The sequence below is a fragment of the Oryctolagus cuniculus genome, chromosome 1 (genome assembly GCF_051225735.1).
Source record: "Oryctolagus cuniculus isolate XC-2025 breed Fujian yellow rabbit chromosome 1, ASM5122573v1, whole genome shotgun sequence".
NCBI lineage: Eukaryota > Metazoa > Chordata > Mammalia > Lagomorpha > Leporidae > Oryctolagus > Oryctolagus cuniculus.
Genome location: NC_142867.1, coordinates 201,312,182 through 201,335,006, shown reverse-complemented (window position 1 = coordinate 201,335,006; position 22,825 = coordinate 201,312,182). Strand labels below are relative to the sequence as shown.

The window sequence follows — 22,825 nt, the reverse complement described above, 5'->3', positions numbered from 1 at the left end:
AGCATCCTTTCTTTTCCTCCCAGGTAAAGAATCTTGAGTAGATATCAGTTTCTTGTTTTTTTTTTTTGTTTGTTTTTTTTGTTTTTTTGTTTTTTTGTTTTTTGTTTTTTTTTTTTTTTGACAGGCAGAGTGGACAGTGAGAGAGAGAGACAGAGAGAAAGGTCTTCCTTTGCCATTGGTTCACCCTCCAATGGCTGCCGCGGCCGGTGCACTGCGGCTGGTGCACCGCGCTGATCCGAAGGCAGGAGCCAGGTGCTTCTCCTGGTCTCCCATGGGGTGCAGGACCCAAGCACTTGGGCCATCCTCCACTGCACTCCCGGGCCACAGCAGAGAGCTGGCCTGAAAGAGGGGCAACCGGGACAGAATCCGGCGCCCCAACCGGGACTAGAACCTGGTGTGCCGGCGCCCCAAGGCGGAGGCTTAGCCTAGTGAGCTGCAGCACCAGCAGATATCAGTTTCTAGTAACAGACAGAGCTTGGACTGGATCAGAGTAAGCCAGTGCACTTGGAAAAAGGAAACTCTCCCAACAAAGAGGCCCAGGTGAGTGGGACCTTACTGAAAACTCAAGAGGGGTGGGAGAGCCAGGCATCGCAGGTGGGAGGCCCCATGGGGCTCACGCATCTCCACCAGGAAGGCCCAGGTAAAGAGCCCATCTTCCAAGCACCCTCCCCATCACCTGCTGCCAATCAGCCTGTCCCGTCTGCAGTCCCTCAGCACTCAGTTCAGGTCCCTGCGTCGGCACAGCTCCCTGTGTCACCACTTGCGTGGTGAACTATAAACTCCTCTGGGCTGGCGACATAGCACAGCATCTGGGAAAGTCAGTGCCCAGCGCAGCTCTGTGGGTCAGCCTTTTGTTGAATGGGGCTGATTTTTAATGAAGATCCCACTGGAGGTGTGCGAGACTCGGTTTTCCCCATCTTGAAGGAAACCCCTCTTCTGTCCATGGCACAGAGTCACCGTGCACAGCACAGGAAGAGCTGCTGACTAAGCCGTGGGGTGCCAGGAGCAGGGGCCACTCCACGGTGAAGACAGTAGGCCGGAATTACTCAGAGAAGCAGGAGTGTTGTTGAGAAAGTGGCCAGGGAGTGAGCCAATGGCACCTCTAGCATTCAGTTCAAAGAGTTGAATGCGATGGCCATGGAGCTCCCATTTCTCATCAACTCCTGTACCAGTCCCTGTATGCCGACTGCTTGGGACAAAGCAAGATCTTTATCCACCTGCTTTTTCCTGTGCTTCCCCAGATGCGTCTTTGCCTTGCAAGCTTGGGAAGGGCTGCCTGCGCCGGGGAGTGGTACCTGGAATGAGCCTCTCAACCGGAAGTCCTGGTCATCCCTGGCCCTGGGGCCTGATATCCTGGCTGTCTTTCCTTTTTCCGTAGTCCAAGGCCAGGACTTCAGCCTCACAGCCTGAACCTGCTCAGGTTATAACGTCAGAGACTATCAAGCTGCTCTGAGTTAAAGCTCTGGTCACCTCTTAGCTGTGTGAGCGTGGGCAAGCCGTTTAACCTCTCGGAGTCTGAGTTTTTGCATCAATTGCATGAAGATGACAAATTTCATCATCCTGCAAGATTGGCAAGGGGTTCATCCAAGTAATGCAAATAAAGTAAGTAGTTCAGTGTCTGGGTCAGAGACACCGTGCAGTCAACACCTGGACCACCACCTGCCTGCCACACTGGCATCCCACGTTGGAGTCAGGTTGAGTCTCAGCTGCTCTGCTTCCCATCCAGCTTCCTCGTAACATACCAGGGAAGGCAGCAGATGATGGCCCAAGTGCTTGGGGCTCTGCCACCCACATAGGAGACTAGTATGGCTTCAGCTTGGCCCAGCCCTGGCCACTGTGGCCATTTGGGGAGTGAATCATTGAATGGAAGAGTCTCTTTCTCTAGCTAACTGCCTTTTAAATAAATAAATATTTTTAAATGTTAATTGCATGATGAGGGAGATGAGTGAGAAGATAAGGAGGCTGAGAGATGAGCAATTAGAGCTCAAGGAAGTGGCCGGTGCTATGGCATAGAAGGTTAAGCCTCTGCCTGCAGTGCCAGCATCTCATTTGGGCGCCAGTTCGATTCCTTGCTGATCCATTTCTGATCTAGCTGTTATGGCCTGGGATAGCAGTAGAAGATGGACAAAGTGCTTGGGCCATTGACACCCATGTGGGAGATCCGGAAGAAACTCCTGGATTCAGATCAGCCCAGCTCTGGCCTTTGCAGCCATTTGGGGAATGAACCAGTGGATGCAAGACCTCTCTCTCTCTCTCTCTCTCTCTTTCAAATAAGTAAATAAATATTTTTTAAAAAAGAATTCAAGGAAAATGGTGATACAGGGTCCATAGTCTTATAACGGCAGAGCAAGAAAAGCCCCAAACACTCCGGCGGGATCTCAGCACGACGCCTTGCTGCCTCCAGCCACAGGGCACTTGCCCTCCTGCTCCTTGGCATAAATTTTAAAGTTCCCGGGGGTTTTTACTGAAGATATGCCACAGCTCAAGTGTGAAAGGCCTTCTCCACAGTGGGCCATGTCTCCTCCAGCTGTGTGCAGCAGCCTGGGTGCTGAGGGTTACAATGGCCTGGAAGCCAACTCTGGAATCTTGGCCCTTTGGTTGGGCTGGGTAGGGGTTGGCACCCTAGAGGTGGCGCTAGGGAGAGGGGAGGGGTCCCGGGAGCCATCCTGGCCTTACAGTTGGTGTTGACCCTCACTCAACTCACATGATGATTGCAAAGTGGTTCCCCAGAAGGGAGGTGTCGTCTCTTTCTCTGCGGTACTGTCGTCTTTGGAGAAAGGACAAGACCAAAATGATGACAAGCTATGAGAAGAGAAGACAGACGGTCAGCGGGCGCCCTCAGCGTGGCCTGGGTGTCCTCCCTGTGTGGCGGAGTAGAACGTTCAGAATACCTGTGACCCTCAGGGCTGGCACCGTAGCCCAGCAAGTTGGGCCACTGCCTGCAACGCCAGCATCCCATAAGGGCACTGGGTTGAGTCCTGGCTTCTCCACTTCCCATCCAACGCCTGCTAATGTGCCTGAGAAAACAGAGGAGGCTGGGCCAGGTCCTTGGGCCCCTGCACCCATGTGGGAACCTCAGATGGAGTCCCAGGCTCCTGGCTTTGGCCTGGCCCAGCCCGAGTTGTTGTGGCCATTTGGTGAGTGAACCAGTGGATGGAAGAGCTCTTTCTGCCTCTCCTCTCTGTTACTCTGCCTTTCAAATGAGTAAATAAATCCTTAAAGGTAAAGAGCTCATGGAAAATGCAGATTATTAAAAACTACATATGGATTTTTTAAAAAAAGTCTCTGATGTTGAAACTGAAACTGGAGTCAGGGCCTGGCTGCTTGCACCCTTGAGCTGCCAGCGTGCTTGGAGCTGAGCTCTCCTGGGTGTCGCCCTGAGCAGACGCAGGTTCAGGCCTAGTCTCGCCCACACGCTGGCTGGGAGAGACTCGCCGTCCCTGATCCTCCGTCTCACCATAAGAAGGCAACGGCACCTGCAAATCCATCCTTGCCTTGTTCCTGTGCATCGGCTTCGTCCTCACACACCTGACCGCTCTCCCTCTCCTCTCCGTGCCGGAACCTTCTGGGGACCTGTCTGCGGTGCCGCCTCTATTTCCCCGCCTTTCATCGCCTCCTCGTCCCCCTAACTTCGCCTCTTCCCCATCCCTGCTCTGAAACAGCTGCAGCCGAAGTCACTAGCAACCATCTCCTGGCCCGATCCGATGGACCTTTCAAGTCCAGATCTAGGCTGATCCCTCGGCAGCACCTCCAGTCTTCCTGCCTCCTCCTCCCCGGGACACCCCCTTCCTGGGCCTCCACCAACCACGCTCTCTGCTGTCCTCCATCACTTCTGATCATTCATTTCCCAAGCCCCGGTCCTGGAGCTCCTGGAGCTCAGCCCCAGGGCCTCTCCTCTCCCCGCCGGCTCCTCTCTGGCTGCAGGACCTCACGCTGCCCGTGCTGTTAAAGGCCGTCAACACACGGGAGACTCCTGCCCACACCTTGCCTGTGAGCTCCAGCCCTGCACGCCCAGCTGCACGGCTGACACCTCTTGTTCGACATGTTGAGAGCTTCTCAGATTGAGTGTGTCCTGGATGCGGCTCAAGACTGTGCCCCTGCCCTGTGCCTTCACCCACCCCACACCCCAACCCCTCCCAGCTTTCCCCAGCTAGTGAGGGGCAGCAGGTAGTGTCACTCTCCACCTCCCCCGCCCCCGACTCTCCCTACCTAACCACTACCAGGTCTTCTGTTTTTACCGCCTAAGCATCTCGAGCTGGCCGCCATCATCCAGGGAGAGCTAAGTCTCCGCTCAGCTGGACACCTGCAACAGGCTGCTAGCTGGCCTTCAGCCTCCTCTCTCCCCTTGTCCGGCCTGACCTCCATGTTGCAAGCAGCATGGCCTCTTCTACCACTCTCATGCTAGGAACTCCTCAGTGACTTCTCAGTGAACTCAGAATGAAGACAAAGCTCCGCCTGGCCTGGCCGCCCCTCCCCAGATTCTCCCACTTCAGTTCTCCACTCCAGCTATGCTGGCCTTCTCAGCTCCGCCTGTTCTCCATTCTCCCTCCCTCCACAGGGCCTTTGCACATGCTCTCCGCGTTGTCTGAAATGCTCTTTACTGTACCCTCCATCAGACCCAAGCTCTGTCCTTACTCCCTAAAAAAACCTTTCCTGACTCCATTTAAAGCCGATACCCAAGAATCCTGAGTCTTTAAAAGCCACCTTCTGCCTATGTCTTAGGTGCACAATGTCCGAGACAAGAGGTTCCAGAAGGAAACAGCTGGTATCTCCTCCCTGATCTGTGCAGACCCCCGAGGAGCCTGTGTGACAGCAGCCCAGCCTCCCTCCCCACCCCCAGCCCCAGCCCCAGCCCCTGTCTTACTTACTGATGGGATGAGAGAGTAGTGGAGAAAGAGTTCCGTGTCCACCGAGAGGACACAAGTGTCATTTAGCCGCCTGGGCCTGAAAGAGGACGAGAATTCACCTTCACACCGTCAGTCACTGCCAAGCCCCAGCCCTTCAGCACGGAGCAGCGCTGCTGGAAGTCTGGCTGGCTGACCCCTAAGGCGTCTGATCTCAAGCTGAGCTCTCTCGGAGGGAGGGCTCCTCACCTGTGCTGTGTCTTCTCGAGTGGACTGATTCGTCAGCCTCTTCCCTTTTGCTTTCTTCAGCCTCATTATCTATGCAACTCCCCCACTAACTGGGACTGACGTCTTTGTTTCATGATGACATGGGCAGGGACAAATACAGATTCTGTGGGGCTCAGAGCTAAACCTTGGTGTGTTTTCAAAATAAAGTTACACAAATGTCTGACTTTTTCACATTTTCGGGACAACATGTGACCGTGTGAACACTTATCTAGGGCCCCTCGTCCGCTCCCAGGGCCCTGGATGTGTCCTGTGCTGGATGTGGGACCCTGAGCCCAGAGCGTCATTAACTTCACAGGAAATCAGACTGGATCCAGTTTTCACGGTCAAGGTCAAGAAACACCAGCTCTCGGTGGGGGTTGTGGTACAGTGAGTTAAGCTGCCATGTGGGATGCCCACCTCCCATATGGACACCAGTTCAAGTCCCAGCTGCTCCACTTCCAATCTAGCTCCCTGCTAATATGCTTGGGAAGCAGTAAAAGATGGCTCAAGTACTTGAGTTTCTGCCATCCATGGGAGACCCAGATGGAGTTCTAGGCTTCCGGCTTTACCCAGCCTAGTCCTAACTGTTGCGGCCATTTGGCAAGTGAACCAGCAGATGGAAGACCTCTTTTTCTTTCTGTCACTCTGCCTTTCAAATCAATCAATCAATCTTTAATTTAAAACAACAACAACAACAACAAAAACAGAGGCCCCAGCTCACTCCTGATTCACCTCTGGGCTGGACTAGGGGAGAGGCTGAGCCCACCGCCGACAGACTTTGCTCTCCTGGCCTCCCTGTCTGTAGCACAGGCCGGCAGGGCTGCAGGGCTAAGACATGTGGCAGCAGTTCTGTGCCTTCTCTGTGGACGACACCGCTCCTTTTCCAGGGCCTCCACCACACTTTGCTCTCGGCACTCTAACTCCATGGCACGACCAAGGCACCCTCCGGCGCACTTGCCAGCCTTGGCTCTGGGCACCCATCTGGCTATGTCCTGGGCCTCGTTCCCTGGCCAGAGCCTGCTTCTCCCCGAGGAGTCTCCCTGAGGAAGCCCTGAGCACAGCGTAGTCCTCCATGATTCATCAGGGTTCCGGTACCTCGTGGTTCCATCTGGTCATGAACCTGAACCATTCGATAAGTAGTGGTCAGCGGGGCCACACACCATGGGCTGCACAGGAGGCAGAAGCAGGATGGGGCTGGCGGCAGGTGACAGCACGGTGAATCAGGATCTCACGGAGATGGCCCTAAGGCCAGATGTCCCCGTTCCAGTGTTCTCCCCGGGACCAGCGGGTCTTTAGGAATAGTCTATGTGGGTCACAGGCTGAGAGCAGGGCCCTACACTGTGGGTAACACCCAGCGGGGCGGGGGGTGCCAGGAGCTCGGGCATCCTGAAGGCCAGAGGCAGAAGGACCCCACGCAGCAGGACATCCGCGTCCCCCGAGTCCCCGGAAGTGCTGGCCACGGCAGAGGCGGCCGGTGGCCCTGCAGGGTTGAACTCACAATCACCAGCCGCGGAACACGGCAGCACCAAAGGGAGCCAACGTCCAGCATACTGAGGAACTCCCGAGGAAGTGAGGTTCTCACAAGCCCCTGTGAAGCAAGGACTTGAAACTCTCTGCAAGAACACTTTGGAGCTGGGGCTGTGGCACAGTGGGTTAAGCCACTGCCTGCTGTGCCAGCATCCCACATGGGCGCTGGTTCAAGTCTCAGCTGTTCCCCTTCTGATCCAGCTCCCTGCTATTGGCCTGGGAAGGCTGTGGAAGAAGCTCCTGGCTTCAAATCAGCCCAGCTCTGCTGTTGCAGCCATTTGGGGGAGTGAACCAGCAAGTAACTCTACTTCTCAAGTAAGTAAATAAATCTTTTTTTTTTTTTTTTACAGGCAGAGTGGACAGTGAGAGAGAGAGACAGAGAGAAAGGTCTTCCTTTGCCGTTGGTTCACCCTCCAATGGCCGCCATGGCTGGTGCACCGCGCTGATCCGAAGCCAGGAGCCAGGTGCTTCTCCTGGTCTCCCATGCAGGTGCAGGGCCCAAGCACTTGGGCCATCCTCCACTGCACTCCCTGGCCACAGCAGAGAGCTGGCCTGGAAGAGGGGCAACCGGGACAGAATCTGGCACCCTGACCGGGACTAGAACCTGGTGTGCCGGCACCGCAAGGCAGAGGATTAGCCTAGTGAGCCACAGCGCCGGCTGTAAATAAATCTTAAAAAAAAAAAGATGACAATGACATTTAGGGTGAAATAGGCAGAGGCATGAAAAGCAATGGGAAATAGAGAAATGGGCAAATCTTGTGGCTGTTCCTGCACACAGGATTTAAATATTTCTACACATTGTTAAATACACAGAAATGGAAAAGAAACTTGCTCAACATTAAGTTCAACAAAATTAAGCTTAATAGTAACTTAACAGTATTATTACATATTTATAAATGCAAGAACTAAAATATCCCATCTACAACCTTCTATGAGAGAAATATCGGAGGACATTGTCAATTAGAAGGGAATATGAATGTAGGAGGAAGTAAAATGTGAAAGCGTGACAAAGAGAGGAATCAGTACACTACTTCAGCACGTAGTTATGCTAAACAAGCTGTCTGGCCCATCCATTTGGAACTGAGCAGTTGAGGGAAGAGGCCCGAGTCCTCCCAGGGGCTGGGGACGACGCGGAGGGTATAGGGGAGTGAAACAGTGTCTAGGTTCTCCTCGGGATGAGGACGGGTCATGGAAACCTCTTTTCTCTTTCTGGACTTTAAAGAAAAACGGATTTTTAAGTAAGCACATTAAAAACCCATGGCTCACTCTCAGAGCACTTTGAATAGAATGTAAACCAGTACATTCAAAAGTGTGCACACAAGGAAAACTTCAATCACTTCAACCAGTCACCAGGAAGAGGAAAAATGAGATAGAGATGGAAAGGGAAACATCAGAAGAAAAACATCTCCAAAGAGTAGCAAGCTACCGACAAAGGAAAAAAATGCATTCAATACATACTTAAAATTCCACTAGGGATGAAAGGAGAAATTGAGAGAAAATGCCGTCTCCTCTCTTCCCCTGGGAACTACTGAGTGTGGCGACTCAGCATGGCTGCAGGTTAGCACGTGTCGCTGCTCATTCACTGCCCACTAAATGCAAACTGGTATGGCTGTTCTGAGGGTGCACTCTGTAACACAGTCCAGGAATCTTTAAAGGCTGAAATTCCACTTCTAGGGATTTCCTTCTAAGAAACACAAGCTAAAGAAATGATCATCGGAGCAGGCATTGTGACACAGCAGTGAAACCTCCATCTGGGACCCCGGCACCCCATATCATAGCGTCAGTTCAAGTCCCGGCTGCTCCACTTCTGACCCAGCTCTCTGCTAATGCACCTGGGAAAGCAGTGGAAGATGGCCCAAAAGTGCTTGGGCCCCTGCACCCATGAGGGAGACCAAGATGGAGTTCTTAGCTCCTGGCTTCAGCCTGGCCCAGCACCAGCCGATGGTTCCATTTGGGGAGTGAACCAGCACATGGAAGATCTGTCTCGCTCATCACTGCCCCACATCGCTCTGCCTTTCAAATAAATAGCAATTTTTTAAAGAAAAGAATCAGAGAGATGCCTGAACAAACGTACTAGAATTTTAAGATCCTCCCTCTTTCCCATGCACATAGCATTTTTTTAAAAAAGATTTATTTATTTATTTATTTGAAAGGCACAATTACAGAGAGGCAGAGAGGGAGGGAAGAAGAGAGGGAGACAGAGAGAGAGAGAAAGAGAAAGAGAGAGAGCGAGCGAGTCTTCCATCTGCTGGTTCACTCACCAAATGGCCACAGTGGCTAGAGCTGGGCTGAGAGCTTTTTCTGGGTCTCCCAAACGAGTGCAGGGGCCCAAGGACTTGGGCCATCTTCCAGTGCTTTCCCAGGCCATAGCAGGGAGTTGGATCAGAAATGGAGCAGCTGGGACTCAAACCGGTGCCCATATGGGATGCCGGCACTGCAGGTACCAGCTTTACCCACTACGCCACAGCGCCGGCCCCCTGTGTATAGCATTTTAAATGTAACATGTATGTATAGTGGAACATTCCCAATATTTACAAGGGTATGAAGTATAAAGTAAAAATCCTTTTTCCTTCCACAATTATATGTGCTTATAATTACAGCTTCTAAGCAAAAATGGGATCTGCCCAACCTCATTTTGTCATTTAATAGCTAGAGGCAGGTTCTCCTATCAGTGTGAACAGTGTCTCCTCTCTGCTGAGCGGCCCTGCCTAGACAGAGGTGCTGCCTCCTGCTGGGAGGGGCTGAGCCTGGAGTTAGTCTGGGGGCTGGCATCCCCCACCCCAGCAGTCAGTGCGGTGAGGAGCAATATTTTCAAAACCCCCATCAAGTTAGAAACATGGCATGTAGGAGCAGCACGCACGGCGTGGTTCCCGGTCGGTGTGCTCCCCCTTCTCCCTCAGTCCCGACACAGTCGCTCTGTAGGAACAAAACAGCTCCCACTGATGGATGTCACTCTATTGCATGTCACCATGTTGTAGGCACTTGGCTACTTTATAGCACCTCATTGAATCTTCCCCACACTCTCAGGGTCGATTGTATTAGCCCCTTTTGAAAAAGAGGACCTGAAGCCAGCAGAGGTACAATGACTCAGCAGGAGGAGGTGAGGCTGGGGAGCCAGCCCCCCTGGGGTCCCCTCCTCCCGACCTGAGAGCTCCTAGAGTCCATGGCCTTCCTGTCTGCGGCTGACTCACCACTGATCCTGAATCCAGCCCAGCGCCTGGAACAGAGAGGCCGGAGAACGTCATCAAATTCCACCAGAACCTCCCTCGGGACGCGGAGGGCCAGAGGAGGTCAGGGTCACAGAGGGTCCCGCGGCCAAGGGTGAGCTCAGGGAGAAGGGAGTCTCCTCTGCCTGGCCCTCCTGGCTCAGTGCAGAGACGAGTCGGGGAAGGAGGAGGCGGTGTGTGCAGGTTGTGTGTGTGTGTGTCTCTTTGTGGGGGTACACCCACGTGCTGCAGCAATGCAGCAGCCTGTGTGTGTTGGGAGGTGTCTGTCTCCATGTCTGTGTGTGTATACATGGGGGTGTCTCTGCAAGCGTGTGTACCCAAGTGCTCCGGCAATGCGGCAGCCTGTGTGTTGGGGTATCAGATTCTCTGTGCATCCTGGGAGCCCCCTGCTTCCCACAGCCTCAGCAGAATGCAGACGCTGGACTTCGGAGTTACACCTAGTGGTGGGCTGAGGGGGCTTGTTCGAGTTGGGAAGAACCACTGGCTTCACACCTGCAGCACTGTGTGGGGAAGAGAGGTGCTACAGTCATTGCTGTGCGCCTCCCAGCTCCACGTGCTGTGACACCACGTGGCTTCAGATCAGTGGCATCATGGCCAGGGGCAAACAGCAAATCAGGGCTCCATTCATGGTTCTGTGCATTGTCAACAAGGTGACAAGGAAAATGTTAATTCAGCAGGTTTTAAAATACATTTTATGTTTGTAGACATGACATTGTGAATGGCAAAAAAAAAAAAAAAATGGATTCAGCACTGTAGTGTAATGGGTTAAACTGTGGTTTGCAACACTGATATCCCATAGGGGCTGGTTCGAGTCCTGACTGCGCCACTTCCAATCCAGTTTCCTGGTAATGGCCCAGGGAAACCAGCAGAAAATGGCCCAAGTGCTTGGGCCCCTGCATGCACATGAGAGAACTGGATGAAGCTCTGGGCTCCTGGCTTCCACCCAGACCAGCCTCGGCTGTCCCCAAATGTGGCCATTTGGGGAGTGAACCAGTGGATGGAAAATCTCTTTCTCTCTCTCTCTCTCTCTCTCTCTGTGTGTGTGTGTCGGGCAGGGGGGCTCTGACTCTGCTTTTCAGATAAATAAAATAAACCTTAAAACAATTGAGGAAATATCCTTCAAGAATGCAAACCCTTTTATCTTATTGAGCAAAGTCACATCCGTAATTGACAGAAGCGTGGGTCCTGACCACCGTGCTCTGGTGGATTCCCGTTTGTCTGACTCATAGCCGAGCACAGAGGTCGAAGCATCAGCCGCCACTCATGTTGAAAGCCCGGTCATCGATCACCCGCAGTCACAGGGCGCCACAGATGCCGGGGCTCAGCAGAAATCAATGGCAGTGGCCAGCGACATGGCTCAACAGGCTAATCCTCTGCCTAGCGGCGCCAGCACACCGAGTTCTAGTCCCGGCCGGGGCGCCGGATTCTGTCCCGGTTGCCCCTCTTCCAGGCCAGCTCTCTGCTGTGGCCCGGGAGTGCAGTGGAGGATGGCCCAGGTGCTTGGGCCCTGCACCTCATGGGAGACCAGGAGAAGCACCTGGCTCCTGCCTTCGGATCAGCGCGGTGTGCCGGCCGCAGTGCGCCAGCTGCAAAAAGGAAAAGAAATCAATGGCAGCGACATGCGAGAATTAGCTAGCGACCGGGATCCAGTTGTGTGTGATGTGTCTGCTCCATCAGGATGACCTACAAGAAGCACACGGACGTCGAGGCCGGCTTTCTCAGGGGCTGGCTATTCCTCGTTTCCTAGCAGGCCACGGGCAGGTGTGACCCTGGCTCCGGGTGTGGCCAGAATGAGGAGGTGTCCAAGTTTGGAAGGCCCAGATAGAGGGAAGCACCTGCTTAGAAGGTGGAACGCAGACGGCAGGTGCCACCCCTCCCCCGGGGCTCCTCCTAATGCCCTTGCACACTCACGCTCATGCCCCAGTTCACACGTGAGTGTCCCATGCCAGTGTTCACAGAACAATACCCCTACATGCTCGGTGCTCTCCCGTGTTTTTAATGTTGCTCAATACGGTTCTGCCCTAGCCCATTCTGTTTTTAAAATTTAATTTTACAACTGACTAAGGGGTTACTAACAACCTGTTGTTTGAGGGGAAAAAAGAAAAACCCAGCAAAGCTAGTGTGACTGTCAGGTGCCTCCCAGGGCCCAGCTGCCCGGGACAGCGTGGGCCTCGATGACACATTCAGCAAACACACGTCATGGCCGAGCCCAAGCACACGGCCTGCTCTGTGTCAACAGCCGGTGAGGTCACGGGAAAGCCTGGCTCAGGCCTCACCACCTCTCCCCTGGCCTCTGCCTGACCTCCTCACCCGTCCCCCGCCTGGGGCCAGCAGCAAGGAACGGATCCCCAGCGCCCACACCCTCTTCACAGCTGACCTAAGGCTAGAAACACGTGTTATTCAACTTTGCACTCCACCCCTCCCCCGCCCCCCTCACCTGGGGCTCCTGGCTTGCTGTGGGGCTCAGGGGAGGAGGGAGGCAGGCACAGGGCCCGTGCGTTCTGGCGCACATCTGCCCGCCCGCCGTGTCAAAGACCCTCACCCAGGTGCAGTCATGGCGTGGTAGACTCAGGCCCTGGAGTCTTCCCCTGAGGCCCAAATGCCCTCCTACCCCCCCAACTCCCCACAGGGCAGCCACAAAGCCCCATCTGGGCCCCCTAAGAAAAGCCAGTCCGCATGTTCCCCCCCCCCACCTGCTGCAGGACCACAGGCAAGCGCGAGCCCTCTCTGGGCCTCCCTTACGCTTCACATCCTGAAAATGGATCCAGCGCCCCCATTCCGGGAGCCGTGCGGATCAGGCAGTGAGAGGCGGTGCGCGGACTCCACGTCCCCTGAGCAGTGCCTCTACTGCCCAGCCCCTCCCCGGCTTCCCCAAGGGCACGTGCGTTTCCTGTCCCACAGCTGAAAGTGCACCCTCACGCAGCCCCGAGACCCTGCCTGTCCCCACCCCCCAGCCTCAGCCCAGCATCTGCCCTGGGCCCCGGGCTGCCATTCCCCGGCCTCCAGGGGGGGTTTCGGGGCCCCTGAGCACACAGTGGACTGCACTCCCACATCTGGTTAACCAGTAGCCAGAGCCGCCTTGCAGGCCTGGCCCCGTGACCAGGGACGCACTCTGCTGCTGGATAGCCAGCTCTATGCAACACACATTTGCCCAGCACTGCCCGGCCGCCCTCCAGGCCCAGCCACTGCAAACTGCTCCAAGTCTATTACACCCTGTTGCTGGGCGCCCTGGCTCCCTCGGCTCGGGCACCCTTGGGTGCTCACTTGTGAACTGAGAGGAGTGGGTTGCTTGGGACACAGCAGCCAGGCCAGTGTTTGAGGCTGTCTTTCAGTGACTCTGTGAGCCCCCACTGGATGGAGAGCTTCCTGGGGGCTGGGGCCCTTCTCACTCTTTCACGGTGCCCGCTCTCTGTCCAGCCTCCAGCCACAGCAGCTGCTCCCTCTTGGGTCTCACAGACAGGTGGATGGGAAGCCTACCTCCCCTGACAGCCTGCTGTGCACCCAGCTAGGTTTGAAGGGCTGCACACTTATTAACGTCGTCCATCCTGGCAACAACCCCATTAAAGAAGAACCATGTTCACCCCATTTCACAGATGGGAAAATCGAGGACCCCCCCAAAACTGAGGACCTTGTCCAAGCTTCCATAGCTAGCAAGTGGGGAGCCACAGTTGGCACTCGGATGAGCTGGGCCATCAGGTAAATGCTTCCCCCACTAAGAAACACTACGATTTTTCCACGTCATCCTCAACTCAGCCAAGGTAGTCTGAGCTCTCTCAGCATGAAGGAAATGGCAGGATCTGGTGATGGTTTGAATGTGGACTTGTGCCCCAGGTGACTTAGGCCTGGATTTAATAAGAGTTCTGCAGTGGAAAGCAAAATTCTTTTCACAAATGATATGTGGGGCCGCTGCTATGGTGCAGTGGGTTAAGCTGCCACCTGCAACCCTGGCACCCCACATCAGGGTGCTAGTTGATTCCTGGCTGCTCTGCTTCTGACCCAGCTCCCTGCTAATGCACCTAGGAAAGCAGCAGAAGATGGCCCAAGTGCATGGGCTCCGGGCTTCAGCCTAGCCCAGCCCTGACCACTGGGGCCATTTAGAGGCGTGATTAAGCAGATGGAAGATCTCTCTGTCACTCTGCTTTTCAAATTAGTCAATCTTTAAAATTAAAAAAATAAGAATAACAGTAACAATAGCTGTCACTTATTGAATGCTACCATGCACTGGACACTGGGTTAAGGTTCTCATAGTTATTATCTCACTTAACCCTTTCAAAATCCACGCAGCATGTAATATTATTCCCACTACCCAGATGAGAAAACTGAGGTTGTAGAAAGACTAACTAAAATCCCAGAGTCACTCAGCTACCGAGTGGCAGAGCTGGAATTGGAATCCTTCTTGTACTTTCTAAAAGGAAATATATTCAGGCACTCAACTGCATGAAGATATTGATAAGGGTCCTGGGAGGGGGTGGTGACCCCTGTCACACCCTGTGACACTTGACCATGATGCAAAGAGGTCCTGGGGGAGACAAGGGGGGTGCTCTGGGGGTGTGGTGCTACCTGCAAAGGAATGGCAGCACCCTGGGGCACGGGGCCGGGGTACCAGGCTGGGCTGAGGTCTCCAGGTCCAGCCACAAGCTGTGGGCTCCACCTCATTAGAATCAGAATGCTATTTATCAAAAAGACATCAGAAAAAGACATGGGCGAGCGTGTGCAGAAACCAGACCCCAGGTACACTCCTGGTGGGAATGCAAACTGGTACAGTCACCATGGGAAGCAGAGGGGAGGTTCCTCCAAAACCTGAAGCTGGAGCTGCCACAGGAGCCAGCCAGCCCGCTCAGGAGACACCTGAAAGCAACGGTGTCGGTACGTCCAAGAGCTAACGGCACCCCGTGGTCTCTGCAGCACTGTCCGCTGTGGCCACCAACCCAAACGCCCAGGAATGCATGGATGCATAAAGAAAACGTGGCCCATGGCTCACTGGAGGATGAGTCAGTCGTGGCGAAGAGGGACACCCCGTCTTCCGAGACGCCCCAGGTGTGCCCGGGGACAGGGGGGTGGGGTGGGGCAGCGCTGTGCCAAGTGAAGCCAGCTCGGCACACAAAGACCCCAGCCATGGACAGAACCTTCAAGACAGCGGCACTTACGAGACTAGACAGCAGAACAGTGCTTCCTGGAGATGGGGCAGGGTAGGGGAGAGGGCAAGCAGGAGGTGGGGGCTGCCTCCAACATCACCGAGGGGCAAGAGTCGGCCGGGTGTCGTGCCGCACAGGCGGGGAGCGCAGGGAGCTCTGGGCCGGCGGGTAAGCAGCCAGAGGAACGCTGTCCACGCCCTCGCCCCAGCGAAATGGACCGAGGAGGTGCTGGGTCCCCCGCCGACCTGGTCGATCGGTGTGATGCACCCGCATCACCAAACCTCACAGCTCACCCCATAAATGCACAGTTATAAAAGGTCATAAAAGAACGCCTGTGCATTGGGTGCGACAGAGGATAGTACCCCAATCCACAGCCAAGGAAACCCCGGCCACAAACGGCAGAGGTAGGATCGCAACTTAGGGCCTCTGACACCACCTCCCAGCCCTGCCCTGAGACCAAAAAGCAGCCTGCTCTCTGGCCCAGAAACCTCTCCAGGGCTCTGTCCCCCATCCTCCCTTGTCTTCATTAGCCACTGCGCCAGAGGGGCCAGCGGCGGCCAGCAGCCTGGCGTGTCCCAGCCCTGCCTCCTGCCACTCACCTGGCCTCCACCTCCAGCATCTCGGCAGAACTCGCCATCCGCAGCCCCGGTGGGCGCTGTGCTGACCGCTGAGGCTTCTCCGATCTCCCCCCAGGCTCTCAGTAACCTGGCTTCCGACAAGCTGGAGTCCTGTCCAGTCCTCTTCACAGCACCCAAAACCTCAGAGGTCAGGCAAGCCGCCAGTCAAATATTTACCCGAGAAGCAAAAGCAGGCAGCGGGCCCTCTTCCTCATTTCAAAACCTGATGGCCCTCCTGCTACACCCCCACCCTCCCACCCCCGACTTCTCATGCACCTGCGGAAGCAGCAGCAGGGACTTCTCTGTCTCCTGTCCCTGGATTCCTACTGTCCCCTTCAGGCACCTGCTCCCTGTGCGGCCCCTCTGGCCGGCTGTAAAAATTACTACAGGCAATAAATCAGGACTTTGCCTCAAGAAGATGAACTAAGACCCCTGGCCACCAGACTCTCCCTCTGCTGGGAGAAGGGGCTGGAGATGAGTTCAAAACCGGGCCCCATGCCCATGGCGGAGTCAGCTTGCTGCCCGCCGGGTACTGCTGCTCCCCTTCCAGAAAGTTCAGCTGTGGCCCAGAAGCCTCTTCAAGCCAGGGCCACACTCCCCACTGCCCTGGCATCCAAGAGCTAGCACAGGACAAGGCCCCACCGAAAGAATGTGAGTGGAAAGGGTATGTGTCTCTCTGGGCCAGGACAGTTAAAACACTGGGGTGAGGCTGAGTGTAGCAGGTTCAGCAGCCACTGGCATCCCATGTGGGTGCCATTTCGTGTCCTAGCTGCTCCACTTCCCATCCAGCTCCTTGGGAAAGCAGCAGAAGATGGCCCAAGTGGTTGGGCCCCTGCACCCATGCGGGAGACCCGGATGAAGCTCCTGGCTCCTGGATTCAGCCTGGCCCAGTCCTGGCCATTGTGGCCATTTGGGGAGTGAAGCAGTGAACAGAAGATCTGTGTGTGTGTCTCCTTCTCTCTAACTTTGCCTTTCAAATAAACAAATCCTTTTAAAAAAAAAATAAAAAGGAAGTAAATTCTGTCTCTTCTACCTGCTTCTTCCTCCTTGGTGTCAGACCCTAAGGCTCTAAAGGAAACGTGGGGTGGAAGGAACCTGGATCCCTGAATGCCAGGTAGGGCAACTCCTCTGGAAATGAACTCGGGCTGTGGCAAGCCCCGTCACAGCAGCCGCGGTTCCCCCGGCTCCCAGCACTGTGTGGAGGGCGTGGAAGCATCGCGTGGTCCAAGTCCTTTATGTTAAGGACAAAGTCTTGCTTTAGCTTCCAGCCAGCCCGCCTCTGACCAGGTTCCACTTCTACAGATTCAACCACATTCAGATCGAAGACATTCGAGAATAACTTGCGTCTGTTGGGATTTTCCTGGTCATTATTCCCTAAACGACAAAGCAACCACAGTGACATCGTGTTCGGTGTTATAACGATGCATGACTGAGCACATGGAGGCTGAGCCCGGGGTTATGTGCCAACGCTAAGCCACCAGACACAGGGAGCCGGGCACCAGCGGATTTGGGGACCCAGCACACATCCAGGATGCAGGGAAGGCCCTGTGAATGCCCATTCTTCTTTAATGTAGTCAAAGATTTGTTTGCTTGACAGTCAGAGCTAGGAGAGGAGGGAAAGAGATCTTCCAGCCTCAGGTTCACTCCCCAGATGGCTGAAATGGCCAGGAGTGGGCTGGGCTGAAGCCAGGAGCTTCCTCAGGGTCTCCCACGTGGGTGGCAGCATCCAAGCTCTTGGGCCATCTTCTGCCGCTTTCCCAGGTGCACTAGCAGGCAGCTAGATCGGCCGTGGAGCAGCCAGGACGGGAAGCGGTGCCCATACGGGATGCCAGTGTCACAGGCGGTGGCTCTACACGCTGCGCCACAGCGCCAGCCCAAATGCCCATGCATGAGAAGAGAATGACAAGAGAAATGGGACAGGGCTGTGACGACTCAGCGCCTCCTGCCTCTCTAAATGAGGCCGGGAAAGAGAAGCCCTGTCGGTGTCTCTTCTCCGAAACTAGGCCTCGCCTTCTCTGGATGCGGCGGTTCCGGGTACATCCTGGCCACACCGGGGGTCACAGGGCCCAGCTCTGCTCCCTCCAGGTGCAGGCAGATGTGGCCTCTTCCGGGAGTGCCCAGCCACAGGGCACTTCCTGGTGCCAGTTCCCAGACTTCCAACGGCTAGTTTAAATCCTTGGCTTACCAAGGCCGTCTTTCTCACCATACTGTAATTCTTTGCACAGCGTGAAGGGAGAGGTTTATTACAGTCACTGACCCCCAGGGACCTGGGAAGGCAGCCATCCTAAGGCGAGAGAGGCTCAGATGTTTGTCTGAAGATGCTTCAGCTTGGGGTCAGTGCTGTGGCACAGTGGGTTAACACCCTGGCCTGCAATGCCAGCATCCCATATGGGCGCTGGTTCGAGACCCGGCTGCTCCACTTCCTGTCCAGCTCTCTGTTATTGCCTGGGAAAGCAGTGGAAGATGGCCCAAGTCCTTGGGCCCCTGCACCCATATGGGAGACCCAGAAGAAGCTCCCGGCTCCTGGCTTCGGATCAGCCCAGCTCTGGCCGTTGTGGCCATTTGGGGAGTGAACCATCAGATGGAAGACCTCTCTCTGTGTCTCTGCCTCTCCTCTCTCTGTGTAACTTTGACTTTCAAATAAATAAATCTTTTTTTTTTTTTAAAAGATGCTTCAGCTCAGGAGGAGTTTTGTCCACAGCCATGAAGATCGACCTTTTTTTAAAGATTTATTTTGAAAGAGTTACAGAGAAAGAAGGAGAGACGGTGAATGGGCAAGAGATCTTCCATCCCTGGTTCACTCCCCGGATGGTTGCCAGAGCCAGGGCTGGGCCAGGCTGAAGCCAGGAGCCAGGAGCTTCTTCTGAGTCCCCAAATGGGTGCAGGGGCCCAAACACTTAGGCCATCTTCTGCTGCTTTCCCAGGCCATGAGCAGGGATTTGGATTGGAAGTGGACACAAACTGGCGCCCCTGTGGAAGGCCGGCAACACAGGCAGCAGCTTTATCTGCTACACCTCAATGCTGGCCCCATTTCTTTTTTAAATAAGAAAAATCATTTTATTTGAAAAGCAGCATGATAGGATCTTCTATCCACTGCTTTACTCCCCAGATGCCTGCAACAGCCGGGGCTGGGCCAGGGAAGACAGGAGCCCGCAATGAATCTGGGTCTCCCACGTGGGTGGCAGAAACCCAGTCCTGAGACTTCACCAGCTGCTGCCCAGGACGCACGTGAGCAGGAAGCCGACTCGGGTTCCCAGGACTCGAACTCAGGCACTCTGAAGTGGGGTGACCACGGCGCCCCGCGGCAGCCCCACAGGCCGATTGCCGAGGGCGGTCATGCTGGGCAGGGGGATTCTGTTGAACCTGAAGCAATGCGCCCCCCGTGTTTGTGGCTTCACTTCCCTTCTCCTGGACTGGGAGCATTTGGATGTGGCCCACCCCCTCCAGAAACCCACAGTGAAGTTGAATCCCCACGCGGTGAGTTAAGGGGGCGGGGACTAAAACCCGATAAGGGTGTTCAGAGGTGGGGCTTTGGGAAGGTGACTGGGTTTGGACAAAGTTGTCAGGGCAGAGCACCCACGAGTGCACCTGGTGCCTTTAGAAGAGGGAGAGAAACCAGAAAAAGTCACATACATGGGCTCCACTCTGACCACGCGGTGCCCTGTGCCGCCAAGAGGACCATCGTCACCAGAGGCGGACCTTGACCTTGACCTTTGGCTAGAACAGAGAGCAAAAATCAACCCTTTTCTTTCTAATTTCCCTGGGCTGTGGTGTTACTAGTAACAGAAAAGAGAAACAGGTTTTCCCAGTTCAGTGTGGAAGCCAAACCCGGTCCCACAGCCCGTGGGACATCTCTGCACCTGTTCCTTCCTCCAGCATGGAGCACTTAAGTACCTGGGTCTCCCAAGCACGGACAAAAACCTGGAGCAGCACCAGGCCCTGCCACACACACCTAGAGAGCCCTGTGACGGCGGGCAGAGAGAGGAGAGCTGCCAGATCTGAGGCCTGGGTTCTCGCGAGCTCAGAGTCGGGGTGGAGTCACAGAGGGGCCTGGCAACGTGTCTGGGAGGCGTGCTTGCTCCACAGTGTCTGGAGCTTATCTCAGGTCTGCCTCTGTGCTTCCCCAGAGACATGTCTTCGAGACTAAACTGAGGAGCAGAAGGGCTCAGATACCCAGATGCCCCAGTGCCAGCTCTTCAGTGGGCAGGGCCGGGCCTTGACCACGGGCTGTTTCCCTCGTTGAAAGGAATGAAGCTAACCTGCATCCGGATCCTGTTCCTTCTCTGTGCACAAATAGGCCTGGCAGCCCCCTGATAGGAGAGGCCCGCCTCCTTAGCTGGGCATCCGCGACCTGGGAGGCCTGGGCCAACACCTCTTTCCAGATGGTTCTAGGTTAGACTAGACTAGGCCTGACACAGGCAAACTGGGACCAACTGCCTAGGCCCCTTCCACCTGCCCTCTCCCCACTCATTCATTCAGGTCACAAGTATTTACAAGCTGACAGCTGTGCCCATGGCTGAGGCTGGGTGCTCCTGGGCCACTCCTTATTCCCTCTTCCTAGGCAGGCCAAGATCCTGGCAGGGGCGCAGTGTCCTCCCGGGCAGTGACCTGTTGTTCTACAAGCTCACACTGATGGAACGCAGAGGAGGGAAGCCGTGTTAGGGAAGCAACAGCGACGTGGCGCCATGGGGACAGGTGGCAGAAGCAGCAGACAGGATCCTGCCAGGGCCACTGTGGAGCTCTAAGTGGGCTCCCTTTAGACCGGGACAGGGAAAAGAGCTGTGGACAGGGACACCCAGAACCCTGGATCCTCATCCCTACTCTTCCCAGAGCTGTGTGCCTGGGGCCGGCGCTGTGGCACTGCAGGTTAAGCTACCAAATGTAGTGCGGGCATCCCATATGGGAGCTGGTTCAAGTTCTGAACTTGAACTGATCCACTCCTGATCCAGCTCCCTGTTAATGTGCCTGGGAAAGTGGGAAAGTAGTAGATGGTCTACGTGCTTGGGCCCCTGCTCGCACGTGGGAGACCTGGAAGAAGCTCCTGGCTCCTGGCTTCAGCCTGGCCCAGCTCTGCTGTTGCAGCCATTTGGAGAGTGAACCAGCAGATGGAAGATCTCTCTCTTTCTTTCCCTCTCTCTCTCTCTCTCTAACTCTGCCTTTCAAACAAATAACTATTAGAAGAGGGAGAGAGAGCGCGAGTGATGGTTTGAGTGTGGTTTGCCCTTGACACTCAGGCTGACACGTGACCGCGACGGCGGTGTTGGGAGATGAGACTTTCAGGGGTGATTGGGTCACTCAGAGGAATCAGTGCCTCCCTCACTCTTGTGGGACTGGGGGGTGGTTACGGAGAGGGCCCTTCGTCATGGAGCAGGCCCCCGCCCTGGGTTTCGCCTTTCATACCTGCCTACTTTGCCGAGGCGAGGCAGCACGAGGCCCTCGCCAGAAGCTCCTGGGCGTCCTAGCCTGCAGAACCATGAGCCAGAACAAGCCTCTGTTCTGTTACAAGGACAGAAAATGGGACCAAGACCGTGACCTCGGGCCCCTGAAAGGAGATGCCACCAGCGGCTGCCTGGGACCTCCCTGCCCCGGCAGACGCCCGCCCCGAGCATGCTGTGATTGGTGTGTGCCCCTCTGCTCGCCTCCTGGCTGAGGTTGCCCGTGCCCAGCTCCCGGGCTCACCACGGAAAGGAAACTTGTGTCGAGCGGGTCCCCTGTGGCTCTGTAATTCCTTCAATGCCCACGAGGTGGCGGTGTCCCTCCCCTGGCCACTGCAGCGATCTTGCCCTGCCGCGGGGAGGGCTCACCCCAAGGGCCCATGGCTGGCCTCTCGCATCATTCTGTCAGACAGCAGCACAGGCCTGGCTCACTGGGCCGGGCCTGGCCCTCGCTGACTTCACCCCTGTGCAGCACTACAAATGGCCGGGCTTCCTATTCCCTCCGGACTGTGCCTTGTTCTCCCGAGGCCTCCTGCCTTCTCACATGCTCCCTCTACTCTTCTCCCAGCCGACACCTGTGGCTCTTCCAGAATTTTCCAGGCAATCTCCCTCCATGGTCCGTGCCACCTTTCTTCAGTCACGTTTGTACAGAGGCATGGCTTCCTCCTCGTTGCGTCTTCCCGGGCACTTGGCTTACTCACCCACCCTCCATTCCCCTGCCCAGCACAGGCCTGGCACCCAGGAGGAGGCCCTCTGATACGGCCGAAGGAGGAGAGGTGGCTCAGGGAATCCACAGGCGCAGCGGAAGGAGGGCACACGAGCAAGCAAGCAAGCCGGACTCCACATCGACCCTGGCGCAGGGAGGCGTCTGGGCTTCAGCACAGCAGTGGCTCACGGCTGCTTTTTGTTGTTGTCTCTTTTTTTTTTGGCAGATAGAGTTAGACAGTGAGAGAAAGACAGAGAGAAAGGTCTTCCTTCCATTGGTTCACTCCCCAAATGGAGGCAACGGCTGGAGCTGCGCTGATCCAAAGCCAGGAGCCAGGTGCTTCCTCCTTGTCTCCCATGCAGGTGCAGGGCCCAAGCACTTGGGCCATCCTCCACTGCCTTCCCGGGCCACAGCAGAGAGCTGGCCTGGAAGAGGGGCAACCGGGACAGAATCCGGCGCCCTGACCGGGACTAAAACTCGGTGCCCATATGGGATGCTGGCACTGCAGGTGGAGGATTAACCAAGTGAGCCACAGCGCCGGCCCCTGTTGTTGTCTTTTTAAAAAAGATTTATTTTTACTTATTTGAGAGAGTGAGAGAGAGAGGGAGAGGTTTTCTATCCACTGGTTCACTCCCTAAATGGCCACAAGGGTCAGGACTGGGCCTAGCAGAAGCCAGAAGCCTGGCACTTCTTCCAAGTTTCCAACGTGGGTTCAGGGGCTCAAGCACTTGGGCCATCTTCTGCTGCTTTCCCAGGCCATTAGCAGGGAGCTGGATCAGAAGTGGAGCAGCCAGGACTCGAACCAGCACCCACATGGGATGTCAGTGCCTCAGGCCATGGCTTCACCCACTGTGCCACAGTGTTTCCCCGCCCTCCCCCCCCCCCCCCCCGGCTGTTTTGAAAGGAGCTGGGCCAAGGGCAGGTTAGAAGGGGGCATCCGCTGTCCGCGTGGGAGACCGAGCTGTGCTGTCTCTGGGAAAACGAACCCTCCTGTGGGCAGGCCGATGTCTCTTTCGACCATTTGTAAGGAAGCCAGCGACGGCCGTTTCACTCTCCCAGTAGGGCAG

The 22,825-nt window shown here is 55.5% G+C and overlaps 1 protein-coding gene across 2 annotated transcripts in view; it reads right to left on the bottom strand.

Annotated features, from left to right (window-relative positions):
- Positions 1 to 15,755, bottom strand: part of LOC127493425 (stimulated by retinoic acid gene 6 protein-like) — a 49,313-nt gene extending 33,558 nt beyond the window's left edge. For both annotated transcript variants that reach the window (XR_007923565.3, XM_051856302.3), the window contains exons 1-3: positions 15,600 to 15,755; positions 4,869 to 4,944; positions 2,705 to 2,802 (exon numbers count right to left, since the gene is read on the bottom strand). Coding sequence is in view for 1 of the 2 variants with exons in the window: in XM_051856302.3 (XP_051712262.1) it covers positions 2,705 to 2,802; positions 4,869 to 4,944; positions 15,600 to 15,637 (212 nt within the window). In the remaining variant the exon portion in view is untranslated. The remainder of the gene's footprint in view (positions 1 to 2,704; positions 2,803 to 4,868; positions 4,945 to 15,599) is intronic.
- Positions 15,756 to 22,825: the final 7,070 nt, after the last annotated feature.